The 16,260-nt window shown below is 54.7% G+C and overlaps 1 protein-coding gene across 7 annotated transcripts in view; it reads left to right on the forward strand.

The window, feature by feature from the left end:
- The window catches only part of TNS1 (tensin 1), a 62,563-nt gene extending 47,393 nt beyond the window's left edge, over positions 1 to 15,170 (forward strand). For all 7 annotated transcript variants that reach the window (XM_064165517.1, XM_064165493.1, XM_064165506.1 and 4 more), the window contains 11 exons: positions 2,563 to 2,737; positions 3,268 to 4,127; positions 5,789 to 5,875; positions 6,517 to 6,648; positions 7,070 to 7,162; positions 7,670 to 7,747; positions 7,851 to 7,922; positions 8,002 to 8,170; positions 8,712 to 8,780; positions 9,132 to 9,164; positions 10,159 to 15,170. In XM_064165517.1, the coding sequence (XP_064021587.1) occupies positions 2,563 to 2,737; positions 3,268 to 4,127; positions 5,789 to 5,875; positions 6,517 to 6,648; positions 7,070 to 7,162; positions 7,670 to 7,747; positions 7,851 to 7,922; positions 8,002 to 8,170; positions 8,712 to 8,780; positions 9,132 to 9,164; positions 10,159 to 10,303 (1,913 nt within the window). In that variant the 3' untranslated portion in view covers positions 10,304 to 15,170. The remainder of the gene's footprint in view (positions 1 to 2,562; positions 2,738 to 3,267; positions 4,128 to 5,788; positions 5,876 to 6,516; positions 6,649 to 7,069; positions 7,163 to 7,669; positions 7,748 to 7,850; positions 7,923 to 8,001; positions 8,171 to 8,711; positions 8,781 to 9,131; positions 9,165 to 10,158) is intronic.
- Positions 15,171 to 16,260: the final 1,090 nt, after the last annotated feature.

Consider the following 16,260-nt stretch of genomic DNA (forward strand, 5'->3'; position numbering starts at 1 on the left):
TGACCCTGTGTGGCCAGGCTTAGTGGCCACCAACAGCCTCTTTCCCTGCTTCATCCTCTCGGATAACATGATGCTTTTGGGAGGGGTTGAATCTTCAGCCCTGAGAAGGGACCAGTGCTTTGACTTACAGCTGTAGCTTAGCACTCTCTACACCCAACCATACACCACAGGAGGATCCCTGACTCTCCAAGCTCTGCTTGGCAGATCCCATCCTGCATGGCTGGGCTGTGCCTGGAACTTGGGGTCTGCTCTCTCAATGCATAGAATCATAGAATCAGCCAGATTGGAAGAGACCTCCAAGCTCATCCAGTCCAACCTAGCACCCAGCCCTGGCCAGTCAGCCAGACCATGGCACTAAGTGCCTCAGCCAGGCTTTGCTTGAACATCTCCAGGAACAGAGACTCCACCACCTCCCTGGGCAGCCCATTCCGATGCCAGTCACTCTCTCTGCCAACAACTTCCTCCTAACATCCAGCCTAGATCTCCCCTGGCACAGCTTGAGACTGTGTCCCCTTCTTCTGTTGCTGCTTGCCTGGCAGAAGAGCCCAACCCCACCTGGCTACAGCCTCCCTTCAGGTAGCTGCAGACAGCAATGAGGTCTGCCCTGAGCCTCCTCTTCTGCAAGCTGCACACCCCCAGCTCACTCAGCCTCTCCTCCTAGGGTTTGTGTTCCAGGCCTTTCACCAGCTTTGTTGCCCTTCTCTGGACAAGTTCCAGCATCTCAACATCTCTTGAATTGAGGAGCCCAGAACTGGACACAGGAGCTCAGGGCCTGGTTGCCAACTCTAAGAAAGCTTTAAGAGCCTGGTCCAGTCTCAGTGCTGAGAATTTCTGCCCAGAGCACAACTCTGCTCTGACTTGGGATTCCCAAGCAGCTGCTCACCACTCTGTGACTCAGCTTTTCTATGCTCCCACCATTTCCCAGTCTCTGGAGCCTCTTCCAAGAAAACACCAGGAGGCAATATCAGATTTTTCAACTGAAAAAATCCTGCCTGAAACTTCCTTTCTTTTTTTTTCCCCCCCTGTACTGAACCAAGTGGTCACACACCTCACTGTGGCACATGTGCTGCGCCCTCTCCCTGAGCCCCCGGGCTCTGCTTCACTTCAGCTCCCATCTTTGCAGGAAGGGCTGGCACTTTTAAAGGCGTTTGGTCTTAACCTCTTGCAGGCTGACTCATATGTACTGTCTGGCTAATTTTAGTTGGAGTGGGGAACTGGGAGGGGGAAGTAAGTACCCATAAATTTAATTTAATTACCTAAGCTGCAAGGAGTTTGCTGCAGCTGCCCTGGGCACCGTCCTGAGCACTGCCCCAGCCCCACCACTCAGAGCCACATGTCCTGCCTCAGATGCTTGTCCTCGGTCTGGTTTTGGCTCAGATCGTCCCTGCGATGGTTGAGCAGGGCTGGGCAGGGAGATGAGCCCAAGAGTGGACTCCTCCTGTCCTGTCTGCAGGTAGATAGGGCATAGAGATGCCGTGAGGAAAGGAGGGGGTCCTGTGACAGGTCCTTTTCTTCGCAACCCCCTGGTCTGGCACTGAGCTTGGAGCTGTGCATTGGTGTTGGAGGTCAGCAGATAGGCTTAGCTGGAGCCTGGCTGTTAACGACTAATAGTAATAATGCTTGTCATGCTAATTACTACCATGGAGCTGCCTCGGGCACAGCCAGTCTGGAGCCAGGGACCTGCAAGGATGCCCAGCCCATAGTGTTTGATGCCATCAGGTCTCCCTTAAGATGTTGTGCCCGAGCGTGGAGGCAGCTGGTGGTGCTTACCAGCTGAGGTGTGACACAGGTGTGGGGCAGATGGGGCTGCAGCTTCAGCCTCTTTGGCAGAGGGGAGGTGGTAGGCATGAGGAGCAGTCTGGATGGAGTGGGAAGCAGAGGGGACAGGGAGGACTGGGCCTGATGGCTGCTGTGGTTGGTGATGGCCAGCCTTGCGTGCTGCTCTTGGCACAAGACAGCTCGGCAGCTCCAAAGGAAAATTGCTCTTCTCGGTGGTGCTTGTGGGCTCTGGTTTCAGGGTGAGCTGAGAGTGTGAGAATGTTGGATGCTGCAGTGGAAATAACTGGAGCTGCTCTCTGGTCTGCTGCTGGAGAGGCTGGCAGAGGTGGGCCACGCAGGGCAGGGACTGAATGGGATCGTCGTCAGTCCCGCATGAGTCAGCGCAGGCTGGGCAGAGTCCCTGGCTCTAATTTTAGGGGCTGGGGATGAGCAGGGAACACGACGTGTGCTGTGTGGCATCCCGTGTGGAGAGGGACACTGACTCAGAGCAGGGTGGAGGAGCTGTGGCATTGGAAGGGGCTGTGGTCCTTTGGGGAAGTGGTCAGAACCCCCCTCCCTGTGCCCTAGCTGGGATCTTGGACATCCCCGGGAGCAACCTAAAGGCCCAGATGAGCCAGATGTGGTTTTGCACAACCCCTGGGCAAAGAGTGATGTGGGAACTGTGTCGCTGGAGGAGCTGAGCCCAAGCACCTTCACTGGCTGAAATGGGGGTACTGGGAAGGGTGTGGCACTCCTCCTGTGCAAGCTGTGGACTCTTACATTTTCCCTTCTCTGTTGTTGCAGAGCCCAGGAGCTATGTGGAGTCTGTGGCCCGCACGGCCACAACAGGCAGAGGAGGAACCCTGCCCACTGCCCAGCCCGGAGGCCCAGAGGTGCCCACCAGGAATGGCACATTCAGCAACTCCTTTACCACTGCCAGCCCCATCTCCACCAGCAGTCCCATTCAGAGCGTGGATGGGTAAGGCAGTGGATGCGGGTACTGGGGGCTGGTGGGGCCAGGGCTGAGCCCTGCCTGGTGCCTAGGCTTGCTGCCACATTGCAGCTGCCTTTGCAGGGACCTCTATCTCTTCATGCAGGATTTGGGGGTCCCAGACAGCCACACAACTCAGACCCTGTGGATACAAAGCTGGGTCGCTGGTTGTTACCTGGTGGTCACAGGGTTTGTGCTACCTGCTAGCCCTGGGTTAGGCTGAGCATTGGTCCCCCATGTCCCCTCTCTACTGTGCCTGTGACATGCCCTGATGGGAGAGGAGCTGGAAAATGCTCTCCTTCCCAGGAGATGATATTTTTAGAGGGAATTTGGATGTTTGTTGGAACTAAAGCTGCCTCTAGCTGCTTTCCTGTATCTGGCAGGACCCATCCCACCGTTGCCTCGAGCAGTCGAGCAGCTGTGCCTCAGTTTCCCTGTGCACCACTCACAGCAGGGTGCCGGCCAGCAGCAGAAAGAAGAGGTGGAGCTGAATCCTCTTTATCTTCATATCTCCTCAGGGCCTCCCTCCGCAGCTACCCGTCGGAGGGCAGCGCCCACGGCACGGTGACGCCTCCACACGCCTCCTCCGAGCTTGCGTACCGGTCGCCTGTCAACTCGCAGATGCCCTCTGCTCATAGCAGCTATCAAAACTCGTCCCCATCCTCTTTTGCAATGGTCCAAGGTGGAGTCCCGGGCTCAGCATACACCAGCCCTGACTACCCAGATGGCCGAGCTGCCCTCCAGCCAGACGCTCAAGCGCGGCCACAGCCTCACGTCAGTGTGGGGGCCCAGGTCCTACCGGGGAGCCCCCGCACCCTGCACCGGACAGTGGCTACCAACACACCGACACCACCCAGCCCTGGCTTCGGGCGAAGAGCTGTCAGCCCCAGTATGAGCAGTGCTCCTGGCAGCCCTGGGCTGGGCAGACATGCCGTGGCAGTCCACAGCAACCTGGTGGCCCCACCAGGGAGCCCCAGCCTGGCCAGGCATCAAGCTGCAGCGGCCCTCCCGCCTGGCAGCCCCCTGTATGGCTACTCCAGCCCAGAGGAGAGGCGCCCGACGGTGTCTCGGCAGAGCAGCTCCTCTGGCTACCAGCCTCCCTCCACGCCGTCCTTCCCGGTCTCGCCGGCTTACTACCCCGGCACCAGCACGCCGCACTCCTCCTCCCCGGACTCGGCTGCCTACTGCCAGGGCAGCCCCACGCCGCAGCCCATGCTGCCCGAGAAGCGGCGGATGTCGGCCGGGGACCGCTCCAACAGCCTCCCCAACTACGCCACCGTCAACGGTAAGGCGTCCTCGCCCCTCTCCAGCCCCAGCAGCGGGGCAGCTGTCGCCTTCTCCCACACTCTGCCGGACTTCTCTAAGTTCTCCATGCCAGGTAAGGGATGTCTTCAGAGGTCCCCGCATCCCCCCACCCTGCCCAGGCCTCTCCTCTGTCTCCTCGTTGGTGGTGGGGAAGGGTTTGGAGCTGTGTCCTGGTTTGCCCCTCCTGCCCATCTGCAAAGCGGCCGCACCGCCGCCACTGGGGCCGTTTCCTGCACTTGCTGGCAAATCCAAACAGGAACAGCACCGACCCAGAGCCGCTGTGGTAAACAGCACCCAGAGCTGTGTGCGGGGAGATCAAAGCACCCGGAGCTGGCTTTCCTCTGCCGTGGGGATGCGCTGACCTCCCAACCCTGTTCCCATCCGGCTTTACCCTGCCAAGCCCCTGCCGCGGCTCTGCCTCCTTGTTTCCGATGGTTTGCTGTGCCCGAGTGCCGCCGTGCCTGGAACGCCTCTGCTGGCTCCCGTTACGGGACACCTCATTGACGCCAAGATTGGACTGATAGGACCAAGGGAATAAAGCCGTGGGACAGCAGTGGCTCCGGCTGCTGGGCCAGTTTTGCTTACCAGCAGGCACCCCTTTGTGGGCAGGCTGGCGCCCGCCCCAGCCGGGTAGCTCGCCATGGCTGGGGACCTTTCCCAGCAGGGCAGCAGAAGCATTTCAATCCTGTAACAATTAGCAAGTGGGCTGGGGAGGGGAGCAAGCTCCCTGCCTCTCCGAAGGTGGCCAGACTGCAGAGGGCTGATAACTCGTCTCCAGCAGAGATGCTATCTGTCTCTCCGAGTTGTTTATTGGCTTGGTTTTGGAAAGCAGGTGGTTGGAAGCATTGCCCAAAGCAAAGTGCTTGTCGCTTTGTTTCACAGCCAGGGGACTGACTCCCGACAGGGCTGTGCCACTGGTGGGCACTGGCTGAGGCAAGGTTGGGCTTAGGCTGCTGCTTCTTCCCAGGCTGACCAGCTGGAGTTGGGCTTTTCTGCCAGGCACCCAGCAACAGAACAAGGGGACACAGCCTCAAGTTGTGCCAGGGGAGGTCTAGGCTGGATGTTAGGAGGAAGTTGTTGTCAGAGAGAGTGATTGGCATTGGAATGGGCTGCCCAGGGAGGTGGTGGAGTCACCGTGGCTGGAGGTGTTGAAGCCAAGCCTGGCTGAGGCACTTAATGCCATGGTCTGGTTGGTTGGGCAGAGCTGGGTGCTAGGTTGGGCTGGATGATCTTGGAGGTCTCTTCCAACCTGGTTGATTCTATGACCTGTTCAGTTCCTCTACAGGGAGCAAAGATAAGGGGAGGGATTTATTTTGATGGTGGACAGGCCAAATCTTGAACATTAGAGAGCAGTAAAGGTCCTCTGAAGCCAGAGCATCTGCCTGCCACCCTCTGAATTTATCTCTTCTGCCTGATTCTGGCCATTTCACCAGCCATCTCCTTTTCAGTTTGTGAGCTCATGGTGTGTCTCTGGCTGTGTGGTAAAGAAGCTCATCCAATTCCCACCCCTTCAGGCATGCTTGCACTAGCATTTATCTTTAGATGCCCAGCAGCCCCATAAGCTCCGGGTGATGGTTGTTCTGCCTGGATGCAGGACTGGCTGGAGGTGCAAGCAGTGTGCTGGGGGGAGAGGAGGTGGAGGTGTTAATACTTCAGGCAGATTTGCTAAAAACTCGTGGGGAGTTTTAAATTCAGTCTCTTTCAGCTTTCCCTCTTGTTTTCCTTTCCTTGTAGACATCAGCCCTGAGACTCGTGCCAATGTCAAGTTTGTCCAGGACACTTCCAAGTACTGGTATAAACCGGACATCTCCAGGGAGCAGGGTGGGTAGATGGCACAGGGTGAAGGATGCAGCCAAATGAGCTGTGGTCAGGAGTTGGGGGATATCTGGAATCACAGGGATTGTCAAGGATTACCTGTGTGGGCTGGGTTAGAAGTGAAGGTGAATTGTGGATGCTCAGGCTGTTGCAGAGGGGGATTGAAGCCCAGGTCATCTGCTGGCTTCCGTGACGTGCTCTCCCCAAACCTCTTCCGTGGTGGAGGAACACCAGTCCTCCTGGCGTGCAGCTTGAGATGCAAGGCATCCAGATCACCCAGAGGGCTCAGAGAGGTCTTGGAAACATAACTAAAACAAGAAGAGAGAGGTCAAGATGCCTTCAGGTGCAGGATCCCAGCATTTTGGTTTCTGTCCTTGCCTGTTCTCCAGTGCTTGTTTGCACAAAACTGGGCTGGGTGGCAAAGCATGCTCTGTGATACCCATGCAAGGGCAATGGAGGTGGGAGGGAGCTGAGCCCCATCCTGGCCACAGATCCAGTCAGGACCCCCTTCCAAATGTGCAAAGAGAATGGTAACACTGTGATGCCTGACTGTGAGTCTGAACCAAGGTGCTCCATCCTGATGCACAAGTGGAGGGCACAGTGGCTCTCTCCAGGCTGGCTTTGAGGTCTGCCGTTCTCTCCTGCAGCCATTGCACTGCTGAAGGACAGGGAGCCAGGAGCGTTCATCATCCGAGACAGCCACTCCTTCCGGGGGGCCTATGGCCTTGCCATGAAAGTAGCTTCTCCGCCTCCCACGGTTGTGCAGCAGAACAAGAAAGGTATTGTGAGCCCTTCTGCATCCCACGCCCAGATGCTTTCCATCATTTGGCCAGGGCGTGCAGGCAGCTGGCTCTGCTGAGTGCATGCCCTTGGGTATGTGCTGATGTGGCAGGGTCCCACCCTTCCAGTCCTTCCCTCCTGGGGCACAGCGAAGCGCTGGACACCCTCTGCCCTGAGCTGTGGACTGCTCAGGGGCATCTGCATCTTGGCATAATGAAATGGGCACAGCCTTCTCAGACCACTGACAGTACTGGGGAGTGTGGCTTGGGGTTGACCCTGTTCAAAGGACCTGATTCGAGTAGTATGTGCAGGAATGTAGCAGGGACCCCTCACTCAAACTGGAGCACTGGTTTCCCCTCGGGACTGCAGAGCAGTTAGGAAGAGGTGGTTCTGATGTGAGAACATCTTGTCTCTTCCCAGGAGACATCACCAACGAGCTGGTGAGGCACTTCCTCATCGAGACCAGCCCACGGGGTGTGAAACTAAAAGGATGCCCAAATGAGCCCCATTTTGGTGAGTGCCTCCAGTGTACTGCTCATGTGCAGGGTTGGGCTGAGAGATGCTTGCCTTTGTGGGACTGTAAGAAGAGAGCTGCTGGGTGTCTGGGAGAGTCCCCACCTGTTACTGCTTTGTGTCCCTGCATCACTGAGTCCTGTGGGCATCTGGAGTCTCTGGGGTCATGAACACTCAAGACTGCACACAGGTGTGCCTATATGCACAGGTATGTGCTTGTAGGACACTTGTAGGACAAGTGATGCTGCTGGGCAGGGTGGAGGGCAGGGGCTTCCCATGTTCCATTTATCCTATGGCTAATGTGCTCCAAGGCACTGCATGAGTACCTCTGCCTCATTAGGCTTTCCTAAGGTGGCCCTGGCATGGTGATTCCATCAAGAGGAATTGCCATGTGGCAGAAGAAACTTACCAAAAAGCCTATTCCTATCCAACCAGGGCAACTATGACCTAGCACTGGGAAAAACCATGTACCCAGCCCTGCACTCACTGTTTCCTCTCTCTTCCCAGGATGTCTCTCAGCCCTGGTGTACCAGCACTCCATCATGCCCTTGGCCCTGCCCTGCAAGCTGGTCATTCCTGACCGAGGTAAGAGCCAGGGCCAGAAGGGACTGCATCTGCTGTAACAGCCTGCAAGGATGGGGTAGGTTTCCAAGCTGGCAGCAGCAAGTAACCTTTTGATGTCTTCTAGATCCCATGGAGGAAAAGAAAGATGCTGCATCTCCCACCAACTCGGCCACAGACCTCCTCAAACAGGGTGCAGGTGAGTAGAGAGGGGCTGTCACGGGGTGAATGTGACTTGGAACAGTGTCTGACTCCATGCTTTCTGTCTACCTTTCCAGCCTGCAACGTCCTCTTCATCAATTCAGTGGAGATGGAGTCACTGACAGGCCCACAAGCCATTGCGAAGGCTGTCACTGAGACACTGGTGGCTGACCCCACGCCCACTGCCACCATTGTCCACTTCAAAGTCTCTGCACAAGGCATCACCTTAACTGACAACCAGAGGAAGTAAGAGCTCCCATAGCCACATCCCTGAGTGGGCCAGTGGGGAGCATGTTGATGGAGGATGTCCCTAGGGAGGCTGTAGCCAGGTGGGGTTGGGCTATTCTCCCAGGCAAGCAGCAGCAGAACAAGGGGACACAGCCTCAAGTTGTGGCAGGGCAGGTCTAGGCTGGATGTTAGGAGGAAGTTCCTGGCAGAGAGAGTGATTGGCATTGGAATGGGCTGCCCAGGGAGGTGGTGGAGTCTCTGTGGCTGGAGGTGTTGAAGCCAAGCCTGGCTGAGGCACTTAGTGCCATGGTCTGGTTGGTTGGGCAGGGCTGGGTGCTAGGTTGGGCTGGCTGAGCTTGGAGCTCTCTTCTGACCTGCTTGATTCTGTGATTCTATGAACCTGGTCATGGGCAAGGTTGGGCTTTGTCCTTGACTCCTGGAGCATCCCAGGTTAGACCCATGGGAGTGTCTCCTTCTCTGTATGCTGGTGAGGCTGAGCTGTGGTGGGGGCAGAGGTGGAGGCTCCCTGGCCCTTATGTTGCCTGCTTTTGTGTTTCAGATTGTTCTTCCGACGTCACTACCCTCTCAACACTGTCACCTTCTGTGACCTAGACCCCCAGGAACGAAAGTGAGTGCTTTAGCCTTGGGTAGCTCATGTCCCTTGCCTTTTCTCTCCCTTAGGCTTCTAGCCTGCTTGGAGCAGAGTCTTTGCATGCTCTGTCCTCGTTGTTCCTGTGGAGGGCAGGGATGGAAGGTCCCTTTAGATACTGTGAGGCAACATCAGCTTCTCCTGGTCACTTCTTGGTGTCTCCAAGCACTTCATGCTGGGGCAGAGGTGCAGCAGTTTTATTTCCACAGGGTGAAGGCTGTGCAGAGCCAGGCTGGCCCTCCAGCGCTGGTGCAGGTGCCCCCATCGTGTCCCTGTCTGTCTGTGGGCCATGGGAGGCACCATCCCTCACATCTCCTCTTCTCCTTGCAGGTGGACTAAAACTGATGGAAGCGGCCCAGCCAAGTAAGCAGTTTTCTGTGCTTCCTAGCTGATCCCTGTTAGCTGTTGTGGAGGTGGCTCCTGCCTGTGTTTGAGCATTGGCTGGGAGCTGCTTGGCCATGTGTGAGATGGGCTCAGCTCCTTGCCACAGGAATGTTTCACCCAAGTGTTAAACTGTGGTTCTGGGGACTCAAAACATCTTTCAGCTGCAAACTCTTGGTCAGAGCAGGCATGGCTCATGCTTAACTTGCCTCACTGGAAGCTCTCCTGGCAGAGTCAGTGGGAGCCAGCTCGTGGAGGAGAGCCAGGGATTGTGCTGGTGGCCTGTGACCCACTGATTGGCTCTTCCCTTTCCTCCTGACTCACAGGAGTGAGCAGCCTCTGGCTGAGCCCATTTCCAGGGGCAAACTCCCACTAATTTTAGCCATTGTGTTAGCAAAAGGGTCTTTATTAGGATGTCCATCTGCTGGGATATTTCCCCTCCTCAGCTGGAAATGCCACTGCCTGAGCCTGTCTCACATTCTGTTCCCCTGTATTTATAACTTGAGTTTGCATGTTCTAATTAAACAAAAAAAGAAGAAGAAGAAAAAAAAAAGCTTTTTATTCATCAGGGGAAAGACAGAAATAGCTGCCTGGCCTCAGTCAGCTCCCCATGTCCCCACGTGGCCTTCCTCTCATACAGGGTTTACCCCAATGGAGTTATCACCCAGACCACGACTCACTGATCATCTGGAAGGTCCTTTCTTGGGGACTGTGTGAGGGAGAGTGGCAGGGATGGTCAGAGCAAAGGGGGCTTGGCCAAGAGGGGATGGAAATGCAGCTCTGGCCGCTAAGGAAACTGCAGCAGAGGCAAGAGTGGATGAGTCTTTATGCAGGCTGGTTTGAGATCTCTCTCTTGTGCAAGGTGGATATTGAAAAGGGGATGGTGGACAAGCCCATGCTGGAAGAAGGTGGTATTGTTCCTTGGGTGAGCAATGCTGGCAGACCTTGCTAAGCCTCTCGCCTTCTCCCCTCCCAGGCTCTTCGGCTTTGTGGCCAGGAAGCAAGGGAGCACCACAGACAACGTCTGCCACCTCTTTGCGGAGCTGGACCCAGACCAGCCAGCTGCAGCCATTGTCAACTTTGTCTCCAGGGTCATGCTTGGATCTGGCCAGAAAAGATGAGCTGGCATTTGCGGGTGATTCTGGAATCGTGGAGAAGGACTTGGAGCAGATCCGAGAAGGAGTGTGAGGAAGTGCATTGTGGGAGAGGGAAGTGAATTTTGGGGGGGGGGGGGGGCAGGGGGAGAAGGGTTGGAATTTTGGAGGAAAACAGCAAACTACAAGCAAACCCTAATGAAACCCCTAAAAACTCGACACAAGCCAAACACACACATAGAGGAACCAAAGCCCTGCACCTACGTAAGAGAGCCACAAAGTCATGCCAGACTGGACTGCACGTTCCATAGCAGGGAAGGTGACCAAATGAAGGTGGCAGTGAGAGGTGCATCCCCAGCTGTCAGCATCACGGTCCCAGGAGATGACATCCACTTGGGACTGACTGCAGGACCATCGCTGGTGTTTTTCATCTGTCGGGATAAGACACAGCTGGCAAAACTCATGAAGAAGCTCTGTCCTAGCAGCTGCATCAGCAAAAGTCAGCTGTGTGTTCGAAAGGACCGCAGGAGCTCACCGTGTGGGCTGGGGCTGTGGGACACTGCAGTGGATGCTCGCAGAAATCTTCCCTGGTCTGGCTGCAGAGTAGGGTCCTCACTAGCCCTTGCACTTCTCCTGAAACCTGCTGTTCTGTTCTCCTGGCAACTTGCTGGGGTCGTGGAGGGCCTTGTTCTGAACCCTCCCGTCCCCGGAGAGCTCAGCTATGGGCAGACCTGCATTGCTGACCCAGAGCCCAGCGCCGGTCACAGGTGAGCAGCTGTGAGTCCACCTGGAGACGGGGCGGGGGGGCAGCCCATGACATTTGCCTGTCTCCCCCAGAGGTGCTTCTGCACCCCAGCATGTGAGGAGGTGTGTGGGAGGCCCTATTGCCCCATACCTGGGGAAAGCAGATGCTCCCTGGCAACCTCCTTGGAGGATGCAGAAAGCTATCTCCTCTCCATCTTCCCATTTTCTCTCCCATCACTAATCCTCTTCGGGTAGTTTTCTCCGGTGCCCTGTCACACACTCTCTTATACACACACCTGGAAAAAACCCACCCCAAACCCAACAGAAAGGCAAGAAAAGCATTGTATTAATAATAATAATAACTGTACTAATGATAATAATAGCAGCTGCTGGCACAGGTGGGTCCTGTGTGCAGCGTGGCAGCGCCGTGGCTATCCTGATCGCCCTCTTCGGAGTCGCCTAAGCGGTTCTTAAATTGCATGGACGTTCGAGTTGCACGAAAGGCAAATGACTACAAGTAACTCAGGAGCTTTTTTTTCTCCCCTGTTTTGGAGGCCACGTTAAAAAAAAAACAAACCAAAAAACCCAACGTAGTCAGCTAATTTCAAACAGATGATTAGAAAGGAGAGGACCTGCAGTTGCTGGGTAGGTCTGGCACGGTGGGCAGGTAGCAAGTCCTCTGAGAGCCGCCCTCTGCTAGGCAGATGCTCAAAACTGGCTGCCTGGGGGCTTGTGCCCTCAAGATGTGCTGTAGTTTTAAAGTGGCTTTGGTGCTGACAGCTTTGGAGGGCCAGCTGAGGGGGGCGAGAGAGGCAAAGTGCCCCCATGCTGCTGCAGGGGCGAATCGTGTTTGGAGAGGCAGCAGGCAAGAGGTACCAGCCTCACCGTGCCAGGGAGGGGGCAGAGAGTCACACGTGTAGGTTTGGGGCAGGGAGAGTGGTCTGGCCCGAGTGGTGACTGTCCGTTGCTCAGCTCTCTGCTGCAAATACTCCTCCTGCCTTGAGCTTTCTGGGAGAAGTTTTCAGTGCACAGTGGCCCAGATAGGTATTTGAGGCAAGAATTAGAGAGACAGCACTGCAGCTGCCAGCGCTGGAGAGCTTGTCTTCCTTGGGCTGCCCTGGGCCTTGATAGCTACCGTATATATGCAGACTATACTGATGAAATACTGCAAGATGATGAAGTTTTAAGGAGGAAAAAACAAGTTAAATTTGCCCTCTGAAAGTATTTATTTTTGCCATATTGCTTGGTGTGCATCATGACTCCCCCGTTATATTTTGCCCCCCTTTCCTCTGCCCCGGGGAAATAACCTGCACGTTAAAATCTAGAATGAGGGAAAATGCTGATGGGGGTAGTGGTGTGGGGACCCCCCCCCCCCCCCCCGCCCAGTGTCGGGGCAGTGTGCATGTGAGCAGTGTGCATGTGCCTGTGCCTGCGTGTGCGTGTGTGTGTGTGTGCGTGGGGGAGCGAGCGGCGTGGGCGGCCGGAGCGGGATGGCACAGCTGGATGTACTGGAGCGAGCGCGTAAGGATGCGTAGCGAGGAGTCGATAGAGAGACGGAGGCAGGATAGGGGACGGGCCGGGGAGGGGGTTGAACTTTTCCACCTCCCCGGTTCCCCAGCTGCATGGCTGTGGAGACCTTTTCATTGTTGACGTTTTTCCAAGTGATTTCCCTCCTTCTGCGGAACCGGAGCGAGCTGAGCGCTGGTCTCACCCGCAGTCGCCTCACCTTGCCCGTCACCGGTTAGAGCAAACACTGTGTTTATAGATGATATAAAGATATATTTTTTGAAAGCCTCTATTTTTCAAACTTGGTTTTCTCACTGCTAAGAAAAGAGATGATGATGATGATAATAATGTAATTTTATTTTAATCTGCTGCCTCAGAAACTGGTGCTTGAACCTCCCTATCCTCTGGGTTATTTTTTTTCCCCTCCCCGCACAAACGAAGCAGCTCTAAGCACCCCCAGAGACGCTGGGTAGAGGCTGACCCCAGCAGACACCTGCCGATAGCATCACGCCTGAGCCACTCACGGCTTCCCCACTAACCTACTAGCTGAAGATTTAGACCGTATCGAAATCTCAAACACTAACCCGACGTTTATGGAAGTATTTTTAACACACAGCTAACGACTTTGCGATGGTGTAGCCTGGTGTTTGTCAGCTCCCTCTAAAGGCACTTTTCCCCCTCCCCCTTTTGTCTCCCTTTCAAAGTGTCATTTTAAGGAGTAACTACCTTTCGGGTCCCCAGGAGAGACAGCTGGCTGGCGTTCGGAGTCACCCAGGTCTCGGGCTTGGTGGGGACCTAGCGTGGATTTTTTTTCCTTATGAAAGTGATGGAAAAGACTTTATTTCCTCTCCCCCGCCCCCCTTCCCTTTTTTTCCTTTCCTTGGTTTTTAAATGCAGTCATGGTATTTGAGATCTGAGCTTGGCCTGAGTTAAGCCCAGCATATGTTTTGTTGTAATCACACTGCCGTTGTCAGCAGCTGGATGGTATCTCTCGCTCTCTCTCTCTCTCACACACACACAAACACATCCCTCCTTCCTGCACAAAGAATTGCATATATTCTTGCCAAAGATATCCTTAAGAACGCACTTTCCCCCCACATATATACATATATATATATATATATAAATGTTGTGTGTATGTGTGTGTGTAAATTTATTGTTTGTGCCCTTTTTGGGTCAGTTTGTTTTTCACAGAATCCCTTTCTCCTCCCTGCCCCTGTCCTCCCCTTGCTGTCGATGTCGTTGATTGGACAGGGTGATAGGTTGGACTGGATGCATCTTGGAGATCTCTTCCAACCTGGTTTGATTATAGAATCATAGAATCACACAGTCAGGGTTGGAAGGGGCCACAAGGATCAGCCAGTCCTAACCTCCCTGCCATGAGCAGGGACACCCTACCCTAGAGCAGGCTGCCCAGAGCCCCATCCAGCCTGGCCTTAAACACCTCCAGGGATGGGGCCTCAACCACCTCCCTGGGCAACCCACTCCAGGCTCTCACTACTCTCATGGTGAAGAACTTCCCCTTCACGTCCAGTCAGAACCTACCCACCTGCAGCTTTGCTCCATTCTGTGATTCTGTGTTGCTGTCTGTTGGGAAATGTTCCCCGAGGGGTTGTTGATTCCCTGCTGCTGCAGTGCGTGCCAGTGGAGATGGGGAGGCTCATGGCTTTAAGCAGGTAAACTGAGCAAAGTTTGGGGTTGCTCTGGACGCCAACGTTTGCTGGCTGCCCCCTGGTCAAACCACACATGGAAAACAAACCAGGTAGGGAGGAAAACCCAACTCAGCCTCGGGGCATCGATTTTTCCAGTGTGTTCAACCGCCTGTACCGAAGCGCGGAGTCAATCCCCACCCAGCAGGTTGGGCGGGTAAAGGAACCAGTTGGCCCCAAAAACCCCAGACAGCAGCAGCAACAAAAGGCAACCCTTCCCGTTGGAGCAGGCAGGAGGATCAGACAGCAAAGGAGCCCGCAGGGGCTTGTTTCATTCCGTTCGTTTGTTTTGCAAATTGCGAGGTTGGTTTGGGGTTAACTCTTTTAAAAAAAAAAAAAAAAGTTTGTGTTTTTTTTTTTTCTTTTCCTTAAAAAGGAGGAAAAAAAAAAGAAGAAGAAAAGGAAGCAACCCACCTGTGTTACGTGTGGGGTTTGTTGTCGTCGTTGTTGTCTTTGTTACTTCGGGAATGTTGTTAGGGATTTATTTGCTAATCAGTGTTAATGAACGGTTTCGAACTTTTAGCCTTGCCCATTTCTGTGTATTTATATAGACAAAAGCCCTCAAACAACAAACCCCAACCCCCCCACACCCCCACCCCTGTTCTATTTTGTATCTTGTTTTGTTTGGCCCATAATGTGGTGGAGCCTGTAAGGATGACTTGGGTTTGCACCGCGTCCGTGTGTGAATGTGACTCCGCTGTTGTCTTCTCGTTGTACAGATGTTGGATTCTTCGCGGTTCATTGTATGGCTTTATAAAGTGGTTAAAAAAAACCCAAACCCAACAACCCTGAAAACAAAACAAAGCTCAGTTATATGAAATATATTGTTGCTTGGAATGCCAGCTTGGTGTCTGGATCGCTGGACATGTATCTTGACATGTAAGGGAGCGCAGGAATAAATGCTCTGTTCTTTTTGCACAGGGGAAAAAAGAGAACTGCTCAGTCCCGGTGGGTGCTGTGTTTTCTCCAGGCTCTGCTTCCCCTTGTTCCTTGACGGCAGGCTGGGCCCCTCCGGACAGATGTGGGGAGGTGGGCGTGGGAAGAAGTAGGGGTTGTGCTGCTGCTTGTCAGCCTCCAGCCACGGCTTGTGTTCACCAGATGCTCGCTCACCAGAGAGCCCCCAAACTTCCTACATAGCTCCAGCTCTGGCTTGGGTTTTTGTTTACCCTAGGAGGGGTCTCTCCAGCTTGTCTCACAGTGTGTGCTCTTCAAATCCCACTGCTTTTCCTAGGCTGCCTTTGAGTGCTGTCTGTAAAGCCTTGGACAACCCCCTTTGAGTTCATTTCCCACAGGGAAATGAGATGATGTTGTGTTTGGGGTCTTTTGCCTTTGCCCAGGTGGTGGTTTGTGCTCTGCTCTCGTTAAATCCCATTTCCTGACCCTTTCAGAGCCATCCTGCTCTTTCCCCCCCATTCCCCCAAAGTCTCAGGCTTGGCTTTTCCAGTGTTTGCAGAGTAATTCCCAGCATCCCGCAGATCCCTCAGCCCCTGGCTCTCTGGCTCTGCTCATTCCCCTCCTTGCTGAGTTGGTGGCCAAGGCCTGGCCCCCGGGATGGATTGAGTTTAATTATACAAGAAGTATCAGCCAGAGCAGCGGCAGTTTCTCTGGCGCCAGTGCTGCTGCAGCTCAGAGGCTCAGAGCTTCTCCTGGGAGCCGGCAGCACTAAAAATACCTCCTGCCTTTCTCTAAAATAGCTGCAGGGCGAGGGCTGGCTTGAGGGGGCTGCATGTGTGGGGACCCTCTGCTCCGTGGTTTGTGCTGAGAGGCAAAGAGGGGTGAAAGGGGAAAGGATGGGGGTGTCTTCTAGCCCCACAGAAACAGCCGTGGGGCTGTAAAAGTGAGCTCCCAAGGTATGTGCCTTCCAAGCCAGGCTGTGCCATGGGACTTCCAGAGGTACATGGTATCTGCCAGCCTTGGCTCCGCTCTTCCCCAGCTACTTGCCAGCGTGACGGGACCTGCAGCGTCCTCTCCCTGTCTGACACAGCAGGGATGGTATTTTCCTGTCAGCTCTTCTTGAGTTTGTTT

Source organism: Pogoniulus pusillus, chromosome 2 (genome assembly GCF_015220805.1).
Source record: "Pogoniulus pusillus isolate bPogPus1 chromosome 2, bPogPus1.pri, whole genome shotgun sequence".
NCBI lineage: Eukaryota > Metazoa > Chordata > Aves > Piciformes > Lybiidae > Pogoniulus > Pogoniulus pusillus.